The sequence below is a fragment of the Xiphias gladius genome, chromosome 8 (assembly GCF_016859285.1).
Source record: "Xiphias gladius isolate SHS-SW01 ecotype Sanya breed wild chromosome 8, ASM1685928v1, whole genome shotgun sequence".
Taxonomy (NCBI): domain Eukaryota; kingdom Metazoa; phylum Chordata; class Actinopteri; order Istiophoriformes; family Xiphiidae; genus Xiphias; species Xiphias gladius.
The window spans coordinates 10,458,594-10,480,204 of record NC_053407.1 but is presented as its reverse complement, the minus strand read 5'-3'; the positions used below and the strand labels follow the sequence as shown (position 1 = coordinate 10,480,204).

Sequence of the window (21,611 nt, the reverse complement as noted above, 5' to 3'; positions counted from 1 at the left end):
AAAGAAAAAAAAAAGGGAAAAACACCCCCCCCATACACACACACACACACCCACCCACGTCGTTTATTTATTTTCCGCTGACTTTTCACCGCAGGCTGCTATTCCGTAACGATGATTTTTAGTTTTTCTTTCCGCCGGACTCCCCGATGTCGTGCAGTCTACTACACGAAGGCGTGAATCTTTTTTTTTTTTTTTTTTTTTTTTTTTTTTGAGTAGAGGTGGATCTTCCCGGATACAGCGCGAGGGGGTATATCAAATAAAAAGAGAAGAGTTTCACGGAAATCCCCACAAATAGAAATGCCACGGAGGAAACAAGAGGCGCCCAAGCGCGCAGCAGGTATGTGTATCCAACTCTAATGTGCGTAAAAATATGGCTTAGCACCGAAAAGCTGCGGATGTTACCTTTGTTTTGTAAAGCTCACTTTACAGTCACTGCATTTCCGTTTCCACTTTGTGTTTTCTAACGATGCGCTTTGTCACTCTTGTCTACTCTTGCGAGACCTCATAGAAACTGTTATCGTTTTAAAAGGGACACGCCGCTTGTATACAGCAGTCTGCGTTTTCGCTCTCCACGCTGCGCAGCTACTGTGGTCCCATCGGATGAGTTGGCTGCTGTAAACTTTCGCTTCCCATTGTTCCCAACTTGAATCCCCGATAGTTCACCGATCCCAACTGCCGTCTACGTTTGGTGTGTAAGAACAGCGTCTGGAAATAGGCAGTGTTTTCTTGATGGTTAGTGCCCGAGGCGTGCCATGAGGGGGTCATGGGGGCTTTGTGCGCATTTGATCCGAGCGCATAACTTCTTTGCAGGAGCGGAAAAAAAAACTCTTACCTCTGAGCTTTTTTCTTTCTCGGGATAAGATAAACAATTTGAGGGCAGACAATGGGGTTTCGTGGGCTGGAAGGAGCCATAATCGACAGTTGCCATGTCTGATTTGACGGTTGATTGATTGGCTGTCATGCGGCTTTGATCTGATCCTTCCCTATTTGCATCAGAAAATCACTTCCCACCATGTGCTGCAGGCCCCTGACGTCACGTTTAAACCACTTTGAAAGGCCCTGTGTACTTTTTGCTCTCCCTCTCTCTCTCTGTCTCTCTCACACACACACACACACACTCTTCCTTTCTCTCACTCCAATGGTCAAGTGACTCACCAAAAAGTGAAAGAAGGGGGGACAAAGTAGTTTCACAGTGAGACATCACACACACAAACAGACACACACACTTCCAGTAGAGAACATCACACTCCCATGTGCACATGCTCACTCGTTCACTTCGAGCACACACACACACACACACACACACACACACACACACACACACACACACACACACTGGATAGAGGAGGCGGGAGGAGTGGGTTAGGGGTTGTAAAAGGAGCCGTGTGCTATGTAATGGAGGGGAGGAATGGGTTTGCTCTGTCAGACCGGGCCGTCACAACGGCTTTGTTTCATGTTTGATTTAATTGTCTCTCCCCTGACAGGCCCATTCATCAATGGCTTTAATGGTCAATCAGAGACAGGCTGAGTGAGTGCTCCCATTCTGTTTAGCCATAAGCTGGCCTGGGCTTTTATTTCATCAAAATGCCCCAGCCTAATGTACATGCTCACTGGCTCAGAGTGGCCGCGGGGAGCACATAAAGAATGACTGAAAGCTTTCTGATTTCAGATCAGTGAGAAGGATGTGTTTTTTTTTAATCTCCTCCTCTCCTCTCTACTCTCTCCTCCCTGCTACACTGCTGTTTCTCTGTTGACGAAAGGGAATAAAAGGCTGTAATATAGATCGTTTTGTGTTTTTAGAAAACAGCTTTTTCTCCCTGAAACCACGCTTCTTTGTTCATTCATTCATCTATTCATTTCTTCATTTTTTCATGCTCCCCTTCCACCCCTGTCAGTCAGCCTGTGCAGCTGCAAGTTATAAAGTTGTCAACTGTTCAGTGGCACACAAAGGGTGATGATGAATTGATTGCAGCACAGAGCATGGTGATAGAGAGAGCAAAGAAAAGGATGACAGATGATGGGCCTTGATTAGGGACTTAGGGGGAGAGTCAGCCCACTGCAACCTTGAGACTTGCATGAAAAATCTACCCCCCCCCCCAAACACACACATACACACACACACACACACACACACATTCAACCTGCTTTGCTCTCTCATTGTCTCTCAAACACACACTCTCTCAGCTTCTCCTTCCTCTGTCTGAGAGCGTTTCTCTCTCCACAGTAGAAAACTTGTTTTGCCTGCTTCATTAGCGTTGGTCCAATTAGCCGTGAGGCTGATGGAGTCCTGACAGGCCCTGTGATTGGAGATGACAAGCTCGGGGTGCCCAGCCCAATGAGGTTTGCCACCACTTTGATGTAATCAACTTGATATTACACAGAGCCGCTCGCCTTTGGTTGTGCTGTAACTCAATTTTCCGCTGCAGGTGACAAATGGGCCTGCGTACCTGGGTCAGGTCTGAGTGCTTTTAACAACCAAGGGCAGCTGGCCACGTAAACAGCCGAGCAAACATGAGAAAGACACTCTCCCAGCAGTGGAAATACAGACCTCCTTCCCTTGCGCTGCTGCAAAGCCGGGGCCCAAAGCTGTTGAAATGGCTGCAGAAAGTGGAAATATTCCACCGATTTAACAGGAAGTCGGCGTTGGCTTTACTGCATGTGGAGAAAGACTGTTTCACTGGAATGTCTAACCTGTACAGTATGTCTGCAGAGGGTGTCAGTTTATTTACAGTATTCTGAGTGTTGTGTGTGTCATAGAACTATCAGGCCACCGAAAAGAAAGCCACCCTCCCCTTTTCTCTGTCATGACCTGTACTCTGGTCATTTGTCTATGACTGTGTATAAGAGAGAGTCCGAAGCAGAAGGAGTGGGGTGGGGGAGTCTGATGTGGACCAGGTTCCACAGCAACAGTCTCTTCTTTCTGCAGGGTCAGGATTATAGCTGCCAGACTGGCAGCCATCACTCATGTCTCACTTTGAGTGTGTGTGTGTGTGTGTGTGTGTGTGTGTGTGTGTGTGTGTGTGTGTGTGTGTGTGTGAGTGTGAGTGTGAGTGTGAGTGTGCACTCTTAGATCAGCTGGCATGCACTTTCTGATTTGTTGGGTTGAATGTTTGTCTGTGTGCCGTTTGGCTTTTGGTAGTGATGAAAGGAATTGTTACTGTAGACCACCTGCTGGGGGTCAGGCCATAATTCGCAAGACAGAGCACACAAACATGCCGTGTTGACGCTAGTAAAGATACAAGCATTTACAACACACATTACAGACACATGCGCACATGTTGTGACTGGGTTACAAAAGCAGCAAGTGAAATGAAGTAAGCTGTTTTTATATCTGTCTGCCTTCCTGTTGTTTATGTGTGAGAAGCATGCCCTTACGGAAGCAGCAGGGGAGCGTGATTTGGGACTTAATTGTTTGACCAACATATGGACTGACAACATTAGTGAACAACACGCCTCCGCTGGCGTTGTTTGCAGGTGTGAGTGCGGCAAATGTTTTGGCCTTGCAGTCCCTGCTGCTAATGAAAGTCCTGTGGCTGGATTCCGGTGAGGTTGAGTCACGTCTGTGATCTATGTTTCTGATAAGTGCATACCTAATGAGGCTGTGAGCACCAGTGGAAGGAGGAGGAGGAAGGCTGACAGAGTGTTTCCCACAGGTATTGACAGATGCCTTTTTGTTTTTGCCATAGGCCCTGACTCCATAAATCCTGCCCGTGTAATGATAACAGTGCCACCCCGCCAGCAAGTGAGCGTGAGAGTGAGTGTAGGAGAGGGGGGGGGCGAAAAGTAGAAGAAGAGCGGGGGCGGTGAAATGGGCCTTCTCTCCATTTTAACACACACTTGGCAGATGTCAAGCCATAGGGTTGGACTCCGGGAGAGAAAGAGGAGTGTAAGCGCTGTAGTAGTGTCACGAATAGAAAACCGCTCCACTCTTCCCTTTCAGTTTTCAGAGTGCTTTCAGCCGAGGTTTTCAGCCGGGACTGGTGTCTGGGAAAAGAGTCGGATGCTTTGTAAAAATAGTCCCACCGCTGTTGTGATAGATGCAGCTGCACTGTGGCGACAATTGGGACAGGCTGGATCCCTCCGACCCCACCTCCCACCCACCGTCTCTCTCAGTCTCCCACCCCTCCCAGAGGTAGAGAGCGTCAGAGCCTGGTGGGATCTGTGCTCTTTACAGGGAAACTGAGCCGCTCCGGTCTTCAGGGGTCCTGAAACCCAATCCAGGAGGAGAATAGCCCGGCCATGCCAGAGAGCCGATTTCCTTTTCAACAGAGTCATTTATCACTGACCCACCCTTCGCTTCTGACACAGTGACGTGTGTCATTTATCAAACAGGCTTTACCAGAGACACAGAGAAGGGAGGTGGATGGGGGCAGAGAGGAAGAGAGAGAGAGAGAGTGAAAGAAGGGAAAACAAGACAGAGAGCGGACAGAGAGAGACAAAGAGAAGGAGAGGAATGGAGAATGAGTTGCAGAGTCAGTGGAGAGAGACAGAGGAATGGGGAGCTACGAGAAGAGACTGTTGTTTGTGTGTGTGAGAGAGTTTTTCCAGGGAAGAGTGAGTTTTCCTGAAACCCTTGAGGAGACGTGTTTGGGAGGGGAGATTTTTTCAAGATGACAAGGAGGATTGAGTTACACTGAGTTGTGTTTTGATGGGTGACAGAATGTTCTTCCATGACATGTCTCTAGATGTCTGAATGAAGGGGAGAAATATGCTTTGTGAGTATAAAGGTCCGACAAGTGTGTTAGTGCACTCATAATACATGCACACGCGCGCGCGCGTGTGTGTGTGTGTACACTGCTCCCTGATGAGCAGGGCTGACAGGTATCACTCATGCAGTAGCCTGGCCTTTAAATGAACCCGAGCTGCTCTGCTCTCTCGTGGCCCTAACAGGCTCTCTCCAAGATGGATGCTTCTTTAAAAATCAGATTAATGATGGATACCAGGCTTATAGTGCCATTTATCATGAAGAATATTATTTAGGCCGGCCGTGTATGGCTGTAACCGGAGAGCCAGGACGAAAAGAAGCAGGGTGGAAAGCCTTAGACAGACACTCACTGTGTGATGGATGGCTGAGCGCTCTCTCTGAGTGTTACTAGACACCAGTGCCGCAGCAGTAGGCCATAATCAGATAGCCCAGGGATGTTTATCCCGCAACTACACTACCCAGATTGCCTTGGCTGGAGGTTTGCTTTATGAAAGGTATAGTCTGTTATTATTATCATCTTCAAAAAGTTAGTGGAATCATGAAAACCTCTACACAATGAAGGACACACAGAAGACTCACTGGAGTTTATTGCAATTATACATTTTAAAATGATCCATTTGATCCAGTATAACCGACTGTAATGATTACCTAGAAGTTTCCATTTAGCTTTGCCCAGAAGTGTCCCCAGCACCGCTTCATTCCCCAACAATCATGAATAAAAGAGTACAGTGAGAGGTCAAGGCAAGGCCAGCTCTGCTGCTGCTACAGAAAAAGTGAAAAAAAAAAAACAGTTGTTTTGTTTTTTGGCCTCTTCTTGTTCCCTCTCTCTGTCTCCTACCTCCTCCTCCTCCTACACACTACTGTGATTTATGGTGGCCATCCATCTTCAGGCGGCGTCCATCGCCTTCTCGTTGCTAGGCGATCATGGCAGCAGCTGTGCGTTGTGAGAAGGGGTTTGGTGGTCCCACTCCCAAGCCCCAACTTTATTCCCTTCAGCCCTCCCCCTTCCCCTTACCTTAAAATGAGACACAGTCCCAGTTATGGTCCCAGCCAAAATCTGCAAACATAATCCTAGTGTCAGACCTGAATCCTTCTCTTTGTCTCATGTTAACCCTAACCCGACCTTCTACCCAAGTGTCAGCTCTTTGGTCCCAGCCATGCCTTCAGACTTAAATTGTGTCTGATTTCAGTCCTGCCCTGAATTGTAGATACAGTAAGACCTACAGTGATGTAAATCTAATCCCAGACCTTAAAGGAAAATGACACTTTTAGCTCATATTTTCATATCTTTGGATATCATTACTATCAGTCATAATAACATACTCAACCTGTCATTAGAGAAGCAACAACAAAAAGTCACCGACAACTGTACACTCTGCCATGACACCAGCATGATCAGTTTGAAATTCATGGAACAAAGAAAACTTGAGCAGATCAGACAGGATTTGAACTGGTCCAGTTTAATCAGTTATGGAAACACTCTACCAGAGGTGAAAAGAAATACGAGCATCCAAATTATTAACTAACTAAGCCTGCCAAAGTAGTAAAACTTTGATCTACTGTAATTACCCTAGTTTTGGTGCCTGCAGTTTTTCTATACACTGACAAGTGTAAAAGAGATTCAGGTACACTAATCCAAATTTCCAGATAGTTTAGTTTAGATGACTTGGTTAAAATTGACATGTTTAAAACCTGTCGCATCACTGGTATTAGCAAGGCGTTAGGTATAAATCTTTGTCTTGCAAAATCCCTGTCTCTCTACAAAACTGTTGGCAAGTTAAATGTTATAACCGGCAGGAATTCTGACTGAATTCTTCAGAATAGTTTCAGACAGAATTCTGAAACTATGAAATTAAGATTCAAAATGTAAAAAAGTCGGATGTACAGTAAACCAAGTATTGGACCTTACCTAAAATATCCTTAACTTAGTTTGAGCCTCACCTTCATCCTCCTGTTTTACTGTCTAGCCCCATTCACACAACCTGATGACCTTTTAACAGAATTGTTACATTAGGTGTAAACATTTCAAGGAATGGGGAAATAAACAGCATTTCTTTGTCATGGAGCTTTGCTTGAGAACTGATCAAGGAAGGTGTATAGAAAGAATGATGGAAAGGAGGAGGCAGACAAGTGGGTTGAAGGAAGTTTGACTGACTAAATATCATCAGACAACAAAGGCTCTCGATGTGTATGTCGCACTGGAACATCGTCTTCCCGCAGCACCTCGATCCTTATTACTGCCCTTGGATCTGCACCTGTGGGTGCTGTTTGTGTTGGATTTTTTTGTTTGTTTCCATTTTGTTTATCACTTATTGTGGCTGCATCAAGCTTCCAACTGGGTGTTTATGAGTCTGTTCACTCTGTTCTCATCTGTGTTAGTGTTAGTAACGGCAGGCCTTTATGTGTTTATGGCTTGTCCCATGTCAGATGAAGAAATTAATTTTCAGGTCTTGAAGGCCTGTATGTGCAGCTGGCAGCTTTGAGGTCCAGTCATAACACAACAATCAGCCAAGGGTTGAATCTATTCAGTGTCTGTCTTCTTCTCTTTTTCTTTCTTTTTCTCTGTCTCCCTCTTCAGCCCTAATTTTCTCTTTGTTTCTCTGCCTGACTCTCTCTCCTCTTACTGTGTGCATTCACAAGGTTCAGCCCTAAGCTTTGCCTGGGGCCAGAATGATTTCTCTGTTTTTCCCATCTCCCATATCACACATCCTGCACTACAATCGGCGGACACAATGTATTCACAATGCCATCAGGGGGTAGAGAACACACACAAATAAAAACTGACAAAGACATCCATGATTGCTTGTAACATGATAGCTTGTAAGAGAATAATGTAGTTAGCAGAGTTATGCATTTAAAAAAAAATGTGAGCAGCACTTGATGGCCTTCTGTGGTCATATCTGCAAAAGCGACTTATGTCAGGACTTGTTAATTTTTCAATGGCCACAGATCACCTGTTACGTATTTTCTCGTGGGACTTTCAGCCAGCCTGTAAGGATCAAAGGAAAAGGAGGCAGAGAACTAAGTTTGATTGAATGTGTTACTTTGACAAATGTGTACAACAGAAAGGCATTTTAGGTATGTTACTGATCTGCTTCTATTTTGACAGAATGGGGCTGTTTTTGGACTAAATTATTGTGATCTATTTAAAGAGTTTTAGGCTTCTGGGAAACTTGAGAGAGTGGGGGGAAGTCTGCAGTTTTTAGTGTTTTTTTTGATTGAGACTGGGGTCACTTCCTGTCCTGTAGTGTTCTGGAGCTGTTTCCTGTCAGTAAGAGCCCCCTGCTGAGGGGCCTTGTTGGTTTAAGGGCATCAAGGTCCAGTTAAAATGCTGTAAAAATGTCAAAAAAAAAAAAAAAACTCATGTCATATTGTGACACAGTTTAACTCTCTCCTCTCTGAGCTCTCCAGCACCACCCAAACTGACTTCGAAAATCTCAGCCCACGTGTGATCAAAGGTCATGGCAACAACGTCTGACCCCTTTCTCGGCTCTTCAACGGGATACTAAAAATAGTAAACTTTATTCTTATGTCATCTTTTATACAAGATTTACAGCTCAATGTGTATTACTTCTTTAAGGTCTATAGAACAAAATGCCACGATCATGCATAGATATAAATTTATTAAACCACTAACAATGGACAGTGATCTCTGTGCTTTCTTTTTTTTTTTGTCATTTGATTTTTTTGTTGTCTTTGAACAACACCATAAAACTTTTCCTGTATTCTTTACAGTAAACTATGGGCGACCACCCATGCGAACAATTTCCTCTCCTCTCCCTGGATCCCAGCAGTGTCTTCGTGAATGGTACACTTTTCTATGCATATAGTAATAATGTTATAAATAATTAGGTAATCAAGCTATGAAAACCAGATAAACATTGCTTTTCCTCTTCGGATGTTAATTGAGTACACGTATTTCTCTTCTGTATCTGAATAATACGCTATAATGTACACCCAGAATTTAATTTTAATATTATTGGATTAAGAAAGGGCCTAAACACCATTTTACTGTATATTTCACATAGTAGTAGGTACGTGTGAATTTAAACAAATCCTTATCTTACCACATCTTTAAACAATAATTTCAGAAAAAAACAAACTTTTTCTAGAATATATAGACTGTCCATGCAGCGCCTTTTTTAGCATTAAAAAAAAACATGAAATATTGTATTCATGATGACCACACAAAGGACTCAGCTTTTTTATATCACGATGCCCTGTGGCAAGGTTCTTTTTTTTTTTTTTTTTTTCTCTTTTCAGAGACCAAGCAGTCGTTTGAGTGTGAGGGTCAGACTCAGGTAGTTCTTAATGACACATCCTGTTTACCCTGCTGCTGTTGGGTGTGATCTGGGTCCCAGACTGTTTCTCCAGCTATGGAGGCCAGACCAGGAATATGCAATTTGGTCATCAAGGGCCTGATTTAAGAAAACGGACTGGAGTTAGTTGTAACTTGATGCTTGCACTTTTCGCAAATAAACGAAAAGATACTCAAATGTGTATGGAGATTAAATTGTGTGCTTGTTTGAGTTGTTATTGACATCCAAGAAGGGCAAAGATTTCTACTTGAAAAACACGTAATAGATTTTTTTTTTTAGATCTGCATATTACCACTCTTGCATATGAGGCCTATTTAAAACACAACATTAAATTCAGACAGTGCTTTCAGAAGCACTTGAGGAGAAATAACCCATGGGACAGAGGGAAGGAGACACAGAGAAAGACACTGAAAGGCTCTGCTTTAGAGGCAGCCACAGCACCTTCCTGCTTAATCACCCCCTGTCCCTGCCCTGTCTGTTGTTCCTGATCGTCAGAGCAGCACTGCAGTATTTCTATCAGATGATCTCTCCCTCCTCGTCTGCAGCCCTTATGTTTATGAAAATGATACTCCACAGGAATGCCTCCTGGAAGCCAAGATGTCACTGTCTTTCCTCATCGCTGCATCTACATACAAGTGTGTTTGTGTGTGTGTGTGTGTGTGTGGGGGGGGGTCGGCTAACTTTATTTATAATTACATGAGGGTACATGTAATTTTAGGTTGTGTATGTTCTCCATGTGAGCCGTATATTTTCTGCGGCTTGTGTGTTTGCGTGAATGTGTTATCGCTACTTCTGTGTGAGCCGTGACCGAGATGTTGATTGTGTTAATGTGCACCTCCTACCCTTCTTACCCCCCCCCCCCCCAAAGGAATCATTCATGGAACCTAATGATTCTTGTCTTTTCCCCACATCGCTTCAGCTGCCTTTATCGTTGCAAGAACACACACACTCTCTTTCTCTCTGTCACACACACACACACACACACACCAGGACAATTCATACGTTGGTCCTATACCATATGCTTAGATATTAGTTAAGACTGCATCCAGGAGTATCGTTGTATTCATAATCCTCTTCTTTTTTTATTCTAAGGGAGCCTCTATACTCCAATCACCTTTTATTAGCTTGATAAATCACCTCTGTTGTCAGTCAAGCCAGGGAGAATAATTGGATGTGGTTGTCGCCCTGTGTGATGGATTATCAGTCATTTGGGATTAAATTAACAGATAGTGCTCAGACATAATGGTTTTTGTTTTGCATTTTAAATTGCCTGGGAGCACGGCTAGACTCTGTAGGTTTTATAGTTAGTCCTTCTGGACCTCTCTCCCCCTCTCTATGCTATCTAGGCTTAATGACAAATGAACAATAACCTATAGGGTTGCAGCACCATTACTATGAAATATAAAACATTTACTACAAAGTTAAGGCACAGGGAGAAGCCTGGGAAGGCTTACAGATGTGAAAGCATGACATGAAATTGGATATAGCAGTAGACAATGTGAAGAAATATGTGGAATATTTTGTTGTTGAAGAAGAAAAAGGTGACCTGACAACTTGGTCAAGCGGTGTGCCAGGCTTGTCTGATGCAAGCTGACATCTTTGACCAGCTAGTCAGGACACAAACACATTAACTACCTCATCCTGGCTGGATTCCCTCCTTCAAATGAGAATCTGACACGAATACCTTCCAGAGAAGAATCGGAAGAGAAAGTAAAGCAAAAGGAAAGAGGGTGTGGGCAGTCGCTTGAGCACTGGTAGCTGTGAGATATCTCCCTTGCATGTTTGCCCGAGCGTGAGCGATTTACCTCCTCGCCCCCTTCTCCTTCCTCCCAGACCCCTCCCTCCCCTCCACGTCCACATTATCATAATTGTGTCCAGAACATGAGGGGCCGGGGAAGTGATCATGTCATTTTATTTACACCCTGCTTGGCCCTTTTTACAAACGACATGCCACTGACTGCCAAGCGGACTGGGGCCCGACGACATCTTTTGATCAGGGCTGTCGGGGCCTATCAGCGGAGAATGGCAGGTAATGGATACCCAGTGACAAACCAAATCTCCGGGAGGAGGCAGAGTGGGCCGCACCTGCCAGGTCTCCATTAGGCTGGCCTCTCAGTGGGGCTGCCTGCTGACTGTGCCCCCAGGGCCCAAATCAGACCAGCACCAGCCGCATGGCTGCCTAGAGATTGGCTGTTAGCACTGGAAATGAGAGTTATTTCAGCTATGACATTTTTGTTTAGACTGGATTTGTGTGTGTGTGTGTGTGTGTGTGTGTGTGTGTGTGTGTGTGTGTGTGTGTGTGTGTGTGTGTGTGTGTGTGTGTGTGTGTGTGTGTGTGTGTGTGATGGGGGGTGAAGGATTTAGTCACAGCGCACGCGTGTGTGTGTGTGTGTGCCTGTTTGTATCCACATGCGCAGACTCAACTGTGAGTGGCCAAGCCCTCTGAAGCATATACCTACAGCTTCTTTCTGTGGCATTTGTCTTAGTTTACAAAATTGTCCATATGGCCTCAGACCTGTCCACAGGCCATCCACTGTTTTCAGAGATTATTTGTTTTTCCTTAAGTTGAGCGGTTTAGTGAGTGAGGTGGACAGGAAATGAGGGAGGGATCATGGTGACTCTGCGGAAGAAGGGGGTGAGTGGTGGGTGAGTTGGCTTTAGGTGGTTAGGCTCACCACCACAGGAGACGCAGGAGTTTGTGTGTATAACTGTATGTGCAGTGCACATACATGCAAACACATACACACACATACTTATCATCTCTCACGATGTGAGCAGTGGGCAACAGCATACAAAGTGACAGGTTGCATTGCCATCACGTTGATGAACCTCACTTTCATCTCATCCTCTATCCCTCTTTTCCCTCAGTCTCATTTTATTCTTTCCTTTATTTGTTCATTTCTTTCTCTTTTTTATTATATGGGAAATTTCTTTGTTTGCATGACATTTAACACCTGTTTGAACTGTTGAGGTTTGCTTTTAAGAATGCAGCTTGAACCCAGACTATTGACTATCTTCTACATATTAAGAAACTAATGAACATTCTTCAGTCCAGATGACACTGTTGGATGTCTATTCAAGATGTCAAAATTTCACAATAAAATTCTGACATTGTTCTCTTAAAATTCTTCAAGATATGTGTGTGTGTGTGTGTGTGTGTGTGTGTGTGTGTGTGTGTGTGTGTGTGTGTGTGTAATCAGAGAAGAGGCAGATGAAGAGGCGTCAGACATATTAACTGACAGATGGAGGTTGATCCAACTCATTTATTACCCCAGAGGAGAATGCCACAGTGAGATTGGGCTTCATTAATTTCAGATTTAGTTTTCATTTCAAGCTGTTGCGCCCTGAGATAAATAAAATGGTGCATTATGTTTTTGCCAAGATATTTCTTTTTTGTTTTCCTCCAATAGAAGGAGTGAAAAGAGGGGAGGCATAAGTTCCATGAGGCTGGGGTAGTATATAAATACAGGCTCGCCTAGAGGAAAATAACACCTCAACGGTTGATGAGGTGAAATGGGATGACTGTAATTTCTCAGCTCAGCTTTAAAGGCTCCCACACAGATGGCTCATTTATCCCTGGGAGTCCTCGGGCACACATAGCAGGGAAACTTTTTCTCCAGTTATTCTAACATGGCGTTTTCACTCCCTGCAATTTAACTCATCTCTTTCTTTCTCTCCTTGTTTCCATTATCCTTGCAGCCTATTCTCCTGAGGAGCTGACAGAGCACACTGTGGAGGATGAGGAGGTGGAAGCAGACGACCTGCCCTCAGCCCCTCAGGATGACCTTCCCATGAAAGATGAGTTCCCGGAGCAAAGCGTAGGGCCTGCCAAGGAGCAGGTATGTGACCAGGAATCAGCTGGTGTCGCAGAGCTCTCGGGACAGGAGATGGACAGTGAGTCACATGTCAGTGAGACCAGTGACCGGCTCTCAGACTTTGAGAGCCCCTCCAGAAAAGCTGAGGGCATCTTGGTCACAGCACCTCTGAATGGTGGCACTAAGACACCTCCCATAGGCATGGACACCTTAGAACAAATGAAGGCTATCTACTCCAGTTTCCTGACCAGCCCCTTGTGGTCACCACTGAACTTTAATTCCACACCGCCACAGGCGCAGTCTTCGGCTTCTACAGAAAAGCCAACTCGCAGCAATAGCACTAGTAGCAGTAGTAGCTGCAGCAGTGGTAGCTATGACTGGCACCAGTCTGCAGTGGCAAAGACACTACAACAGCATCCTCCCCAGAGCCGTCACCCTGCTCAGTCTGAGCCCAGCCTCTTTAGTACTGTCCAGCTCCACAGGCAAAACCCAAAGCTTTTTGGCTCAATCTTCACCGGGGCCAGTAAATTCCGTTGTAAGGGCTGTAGTGCTGCTTATGACACCCTGGTGGAGCTGACGGTTCACATGAATGATACAGGCCACTACCGCGATGACAACCAGGACAGGGCAGGCAGTGGTGCAAAGCGCTGGTCTAAACCACGTAAGCGGTCCCTGTTGGAGATGGAGGGGAAGGAGGATGCTCAGAAAGTTTTGAAGTGCATGTATTGTGGCCACTCCTTTGAATCACTCCAGGACCTCAGTGTCCACATGATCAAGACCAAACACTACCAGAAAGTGCCTCTGAAGGAGCCCATGGCCCCTGTGGCAGCCAAAATCATGTCTTCTAAGAAAAGGGGACTTGTGGGGTTGGACCTCACTGCCTCACCGCGTTCAAGTGAAGGAACCCCCAAAGCTAAGCACCCACAGGCAGACCTGAGTGAGCCCTCACAGAAACCTTCCTCCAGCCCCTACACCACCACTAATAACCGCTATGGCCTCCAGAACGGTGCTAGCTATGCTTGGCAGTTTGAATCCAACAAATTTCAGATCCTTAAGTGTATGGAGTGCGGGAGTTCCCATAATACACTGCAAGAGCTGAGAACCCACATGATGGTGACAGGACACTTCCTGAGGGTGACCGGCTCTGTGGGAAAGAGAATCAAAACACTTCCTGAGGCCACCTCCCCCAACCCTGGGAGGGTTGCCACACCTACTGAGCAGAGGGTCCAGTCTGTCCCACTGGCACCCTCCACCTTCTCTCCTCCACCTCTTCAAACTACCACAACTCCCCCTGCCACCTCCCCTCCTCTCAAAGAGATCAAGAAGGAGGAGGTTGAGGAGGAGTGCACTAAGCAAGAGGCTGTTGGAAATGAAAAGCAAGTTGCAGTTTCCATTGGGAAGGAGGAAGATGCTGAGAAGGAGGAAAAATATGACATCTCAAAGTATAACTATCTTACTGAAGAGGACCTGAAGGAGAGCCCAAAAGGGGGCTTGGATATTCTCAAATCACTGGAAAACACTGTGACATCAGCCATCAACAAGGCTCAGAGTGGGAATCCAAGCTGGGGGGGCTACCCGAGCATCCATGCAGCCTACCAGTTCCCCAATGCCCTCAAGCTCCAACAGGGCAGCGGCGAAAAGAATTCCCCAATGAAGTTCCTGTTCAACGGAGGGGATGGAGCACTGTCTAAGAACCAGCCCCTCATTTCCCCACCACTTAGTCAGTCCTCCCCCTTCCCCAGCAACAACTTCCAGGCAATGGAGGATTTAGTGAAAAAAGTGACTGAGAAAGTAGCAAAAGTAGAGCAAAGGGTGAAGCAGTTGTCCCCTAAGAGGGAGAACCATCTCTCCCCTTGTAGTAGTGAGGCTGGAGAATCGCATAAAGGAGGAGAGGCTGACTCACCTCGGGAATGGAGAGCAGTTACCCCAGCCAATAGTGACAGGGGAAGCCATAGCGACAGAGCATCCCCGGCAACAGAGCCCAAGAGAGAGACAGCAGTCAAGTCCCCGCTCGCCTCTACACTGAGATGCAGTACCGCCATTATTACTGGCCATACTCCTCCAGAGCAGCCCTTTGTCAACCCTCTAAGTGCTCTTCAGTCAGTAATGAACATTCATTTGGGGAAAGCAGCCAAGCCCTCCATGCCAAACCAAGATCCCCTGAGCTTGCTCTCTAGACTCAGCCAGAACATGGCTGAAAGGGCTGCTGTGGCCGCTCCTCCCTCACAGGCCAAAAAGCTGGAAAGCGTAGTTGATAACAGTTTTTGCCAACCCAGTGATGACCAGCCTATGGACCTCACTAAAGGGAAAAGTGAAAGAGGAGGCTCTGTAAGCTCAGCCCCCCTAACTCCCTCATCCACAACCTCCTCCATCTCCCCCTCCTCTCTTTTTACTCCTGCAAAGCTAACAGTGGTCTCTCCCTACACATCCAGCAGCCCTCTACATGAAAATGCATTGTCAGATATCTCAGACATGCTGAGGAACCTGACACAGTCCCACCATGTCTCAAAGCCTCCTTCACGGTCCCGGGTCACAGAAAAAGCTGAGGTTGTGGGATCTACTCATGACGATGATGACGCGTCCCTGCATGGCCACAAACGTAAGGGTCGTCACTCCAACTGGAACCCCCAGCACCTCCTTCTTCTGCAGGCCCAGTTCGCTTCAAGCCTGAGGCAGACATCAGAGGGGAAGTATATCATTAATGACCTCAGCCCACAGGAAAGAATGCATGTATCTCGTTTCACAGGTCTTTCTATGACCACCATCAGCCACTGGCTGGCTAACGTCAAGTATCAGCTAAGGAGAACGGGCAGAACCAAGTTCCTAAAGAACCTGGACTCCGGTCAGCCAATATTCTTCTGTAGTGACTGTGCCTCACAGATCCGAACCCCAGCAGCTTATGTGTGTCACCTGGAAGCCCACCTGGGGTTCAGAATCAGGGACCTGGCCAAGCTGTCCCCTAAACAGACTGCCAGGGACTCCCACTGTCTCACTGAGAAACTGGTACCCCTGGAGTCCCTCCTTTCTCCGCAATCACAAGATGCCTGCAGTAGTAATGGGGCAGTGTACCGCTGCCAGCTCTGTGTCCGTAAATTTGCCACTAAGCACGCCATCAAGCTTCACCTCAGCAAGAGCCATGGGAAGTCTCCAGAGGACCACCTGCTATATGTGTGCGAACTTGAGAAACACTAAATTACTCTCAGCAGTAGACATGCTGGAACACATATGTAGAATGACTGTTCAAAACAAAAAAATTAAAACACAATATTTGAAAACTGTGGTAATGCACAAACATGCCACGAACTACTGTTAAAAACGTCAGCACAAGGTGTTTACATCTATTCGGCCTATAAACATTTCTGATTTCTCTGTGTTTCAAAAGACATTTATTTCACATCAAAATATACTATCGGTCAAAGATATTCAGCCCAATTTGTTGTCAGTTATGTTGTCTCCCTCAATCTGTGTACACCTTTGGTAATTTGAGACAACAGAGGACAAATTCATAATCATGGTGAATATCTTGACTAGAAGGTCGGCTAATAACTTGAAATGTATTAACTATTGTATTTATTTTGTATTTTTGTGAGTTTGGTTTTGATTTGCTGGTAGACTGCATGTTCAACAAGTTTTACTGTTATGTTTGTACAGTCCTGTCCAGTCCTGTCCAGATTTTAAAATGCCGTCTGGTCATTTTTCAACACCTTAAAACAGCCAAATGCCTGGGAAATCTCCTTAAAAGAATCTGCCAAACAGCAAAAGTTCATTGCTTGTTTTTATGGTTTTTTCTGTACAGCCTATTGATTTTGTTGCTGATTGTAAAAGCTGCCTTGTTCTTTATCACTGAGTAAGGGGCACTTAAAATCCAGGTCTGTGTAAAAATGTACATATAGTGTATAAGCTTACAACTCGCTGTTTAAATTATGCATACTTGTTATATTTCCTAATTTAAGAGGACTATGACTATCCACTGGTGCAGAGCCTTTGAAGAAGATTAAAAGGACATTGTTTTGCACAATAGTTTTATAAATGTTATTTGATAAAAAAAACAATACAAATATGTTAATGCCTTGTGCTTCTATGATTAAATTGAATTAACTGCTGCATAAAACATTTGTTTTCTTTCATATTTGCTAATCCGAGAAATTTGTAGATCAAGGTGCATTGTGAAACTGAAATTTAAAAAGCAATATTTGGCCAAGAGACATTTCAAAGCAGCTTGTTAATGAAGAGAGATAACTGACACATGACTGTTTTGTCCAAAATGTAAGCTATTATCTAATTTTTCACCTGGCTTACTGGAAAATCATGCACCTCAGAAAAAACAAAACAAAATGCAACCCTCTCAAATGGTTGTCCCACATTGTAATGAATAAGCATTTACAAATCATCTGACAGATTGCTCATAAGCCTACATCTGCAGAAACCCCAAACAGAACTTAAAAACCCTCAGCATTTATCTCTGCAGTTGTCTGCACAACCACAATTTGTAGAGATAGTCCTGGTAATTTCTGTGTCGTCGTGTTGTTGTGGGGCGGACTCGAGAGGTGCGAGCGGTGCCACTGCCTGCAAGGCGTCTGGCAGGTGGTGCGTGCTGCATGTAAACCACCAGATGTTTCTGAAACGAGCCACTGGAGGAGGAGGAGGCAGGCGGGCTGCAACAGCAGGCAGAGTGGGCTGATTACCACGGGGGCTTGGATGCCATCAGGAGCCCTGGGCACAGACAGCAGATCTGGCACACACCTGCACTCCAAGACTGTCCCTTGGAAAAAATAAACCGGATCCTATATACGCGCGCTGAGACAAGCTGACAGTGGTGCAGAATGCACAGACAGGTGCTATTCCCTCAAAGCAGGCTTTTGGATCTAACAATATTACTGGCAGGTGTTGATGCTATCAGAGTAGTCACAATTCAGGCTCAGTGCCATGTAATGAGAATTTTTAAAATGTTTTTCTGTATGCATGATAAAAGCATGCGCATGCGCACACACACACACACACACACACACACACACACACACTTTTACTCCACAAATTTTCTACCATCTACTTTTGTCTTATTTGAAGATGCCTAGGGACACCATGTTCTTTGTGTTTGATGTTCCCAGGCTTTGCTTGTCATGACTGACTGACTGAGTGACTTGGTGCCGGGGAAGTTATCTGGTTACTATGGTGACGGCCATTTGCCCAGCCTCTAACCCTGCTCACTCACTCGACAGAGGACAGCTCGAGTGCAGCACACCCATTTACTCTCTTAAATCTCATCATCTCGCTTCAGTTCCTCCCACCCGGGAACAGATTAATTAACACACACACACTGTGTCCTGACCCCATCTTCTCACACAAACTCATTACCGCCTCAGACTTGCTCCCGGCCCTCCAACGTTTAGGATACATTGGTCTAACGTTGTGGGAGAACCCAGTGATGACTCACATCTGACAAGCAGAATAAAGCCCTTTTCAAAGGATGATAATTGAAAGATGGGATTCAGACCGGTAGCCATTGATAATGCAAATGAAAATGGCTGAGCTGCCTTATTGAATATTGTGTGAGTTTCCAAGCTTACCCAGTCAATGCTAACATAAAATTATCTCTCAGACATGATCCATTCTTTGGTTCAACATTGTAAGTGTTGATGAATGCTTTTAAGGCTTAGTGATGGACTCGGGGTGAGGGTGGTTAGGGGCGTTAATGAGATAGTTGACACTTTGGGGGTTAATGAGGGGCTGAAGGGAGAGGGCTAAATGATTGGACTTCTGCTTGGATGAGCATTATAGTGGCTGCTAGAGCAAAGCAATGTAGAAACTGGATCTGCTGTAGCCAATTATTTAGTATGAAAAACACAAAACTCCGCTAAATTGTATTTTTATGCGATAATAAAGAGGGGATTAGATGCGTTATCCATTGTTCTTTTGTCTTGACTATCCTTGAGGGCTGGGTAGTTATAGACGCTGATGCGCCTCAATGCTCCTAAAACAAAGTCAGCAGTGAAGGGGGAAGAAAGGAGGCGGACAGGATAGGGATAGGATAGGAGGAGAATGAGTCCCCCCACTCCTCCACTCCACAGATCTCCCATCAGCTCTTGTCATCCCTCTAATGAATATCAGTTAAATTGCTCTGTGGATCTGAGGAGTTTGGATGTCAATGTGATTTGTGTGAGTGTGGCGGATGGAGGGGCCCAGACTAATGAAAGGCGAGCAGAGCCTGACAGAGTGATGAGCATCAAGACCATCAGACCAATCACACAAGAGTGGCTGACAGCACCGACAAATAGACAGCTGAGGAGGAGAGGCTATGTATTTAGGAAAACAAAATGGCTGCCAAAACAGTGGCGGATGTCTTTAGAGAACATTGATATATATTGCTCCTGTCTTAGTGTGCTTGCACAGTTGTGTAAACTGCTAAGGGCTGTTGTGTCACAAGTATGCAGCTCTGAAAACCATAAATTGTGATTTCAATAAGATTTATAGAAGCCAGCTCTCTCTTGTGTTTTAATGCTTTGCGTTAATCAGTCTTAAAGTCTTAAAAATATCAACAGGTTAAGAAGATAAAATGAGTTAACCGCTATTAAAAAGGAACAACAAATCAAATGTTCCTCTAAGTGTCTCTGGCCTGAAATCATAATTTGACAAACAACCACGTCGTTGGCTACAAATAAGCTCTGAGTCTCCTGAAATCCTTGCGTGCCAAGCTGGAAGACGATGTAGGTGTTGTCCATTCATGCAGCCTCCATACCAAAAGTGACATGATGTCCTCTGACAGCAGTGCAGGAGTCATGGGTAGAGGTGAAGTCAGCGTCACCTTGGACCTCTGACCCCTGTCTCTAATGTATGGGAGGAGTTACACGCATCTATTACAACCAATATAAAGGTCTGTCTGTATAAATGGCCTGTCTCCACTGGTGCCAGAGAGGAAATATTGCATTTAAGTTCGACAGCATCAACTATAATATTATTTATTTACAGTAGAAGGCACAAACAAGTTAAGATAACATTAACATGAAAAGATTTGTGAGAGAGAAAGTGGGAAAGAGATGGAGCCAGATACACCAAGAGAAAGAGACAGAGAGGTGAGTTTAGGGTGGTCTGATTTCCAAATGTGCCTTCACTACTGGGTGCAGGTTTTCATGCTGCTGTGTTGCAGTGCTCCGCTGCTGCCTGAGATAGCTGTCAGAGGTATTTTGGTGCGATATCTGACAGATTTGCTAAAGATACTTGTCTCAGGGCACTACTCTATATATCGTTAGTTTAATGCACAATGACATGACCAATTATAGCGAGCTCCATGCTCAAATAGCATGTCAAAACCTGTGTATCAATCCATTAGATCCTGTCTCCCATCACATTAAGTGGTAGCTTTAGCTATCTGTTTGGCACGTAAAGAAAAATGCTGACAGAATGGAAAATCTGCCCGTGCTGTTCACAGAACTGATGTCTTTTGGAGAAGGAGGCTGACTCTCTCTCTCTCTCTCTCCCTCTTCTCTCTCCTTCTTTGTCTTTCTGTCTCTCCCTTTGCTGCTCTCTCACTCACTTGCCCAGCCACCAAGCGCAAAATGCGTAAGCAATACATCTAGATAATGGCCTGCATTGTTTACTTAGCTCTGAAAATGTATTTGTGCAAAACTCTAAAATGCATTTAGGAGGAATCATTCACTCTGTGTTAAGCCTTGTTGACATTGGGGTGCTCTCAAAAGCAGGGGAAGTGTCATAACAACATCATATATCACTGTATCAATTGGAATAAAAGGATGTTATGTATATTACTTGGAAAAAACCAGTACGTTTGACCAGTAGTTTCTCTCCCAGTATTTCCGCACCAACCTGCTTTGTCGCCATGACAGTGGGTGGGAGGAGGTATGTGATTTAGTGCAGTTGGTCCTAACGACCTCTCTGTCCTTGTGACGAGGACACACAGCCTCAGGGCGCTGGCATGGAGGATGTGCCTTGGACCGCCTGGCACCTCGCCTGGCACCATGCGTGGCAACACGTCCACACTCTGCCGCCCTTCTGATGGATTGGCCTGTCTCTGGTGCCACCTTCATGAAATCACTTTTTGATTTGTTGTCATGTTTTTCTCCTTTTTTTCCTGCTCCTTGGGTTTTTCACAGGTAAGAACACCCTCTGGTCAGGTATTACAAGAGTGATTAAATTAACCTTCAATAAATCAGCATAATAGAGCATTGCTTGCGAGTGTGTGTGCGTGCCTGACCAACAGTATGAAGGTGTGCGATCAGCAGGTCAACATCAAATGTCCATCCATGACTACTATATGAAACACAGTTGCCCCGTGGCTGAAGCTGCTCTTTCCAATGTGCCATTTCACAGGAAACACATCAATAAGGCGCGATTACAAGGCTGACAAAATTAATCTCAACTGTCATTTCACAGAGCTCGGGTTTGAGAGTGCTCTGATCAAGTTACATTAGTGGGAAGCTACTGAATGATTTGGAGTGGAATCAAAATCCATTTGACTCCCCTTCTGTTTGGCTAAGGCTTATTATCATCAAGAACCATTTCTTATCAGATACAAATGAAATTTATGAGTGAATTTTAATCTAGGTTCCTGAATTTAATACATACTGCATAATGCTATGACTACGGATCTTTGTTTTATCAGTAGCTGGTGTAGGAACTGACATCTGAAGCAGAGGTGGAAGAAATACAGAGAGGCTTTTCCTAAGTAAAAGTAGCAAGACCACACTGTAAAAACACACCATTACGAGTTAAATTCCTGGATTCAAAATGTCACTTATAGTTAGAATCTTTACGATT

At 45.0% G+C, this 21,611-nt stretch overlaps 1 protein-coding gene across 1 annotated transcript; it reads left to right on the top strand.

Annotated features, from left to right (window-relative positions):
• The first annotated feature begins 231 nt into the window (after window positions 1–231).
• On the top strand, window positions 232–16,938 carry tshz3a (teashirt zinc finger homeobox 3a). Its single transcript, XM_040133572.1, has 2 exons — window positions 232–337; window positions 12,724–16,938. Exons 1-2 carry the CDS (start codon window positions 298–300, stop codon window positions 16,029–16,031), a joined length of 3,348 nt encoding a protein of 1,115 aa, XP_039989506.1. The 5' UTR covers window positions 232–297; the 3' UTR covers window positions 16,032–16,938.
• Window positions 16,939–21,611: the final 4,673 nt, after the last annotated feature.

Coding starts and splice junctions, on each gene's coding strand:
- tshz3a (XM_040133572.1), top strand. CDS start 298: ATGCCACGGAGGAAACAAGAGGCGCCCAAGCGCGCAGCAG. Junction 338..12,723: donor GGCGCCCAAGCGCGCAGCAG/GTATGTGTATCC, acceptor TTATCCTTGCAG/CCTATTCTCCTGAGGAGCTG.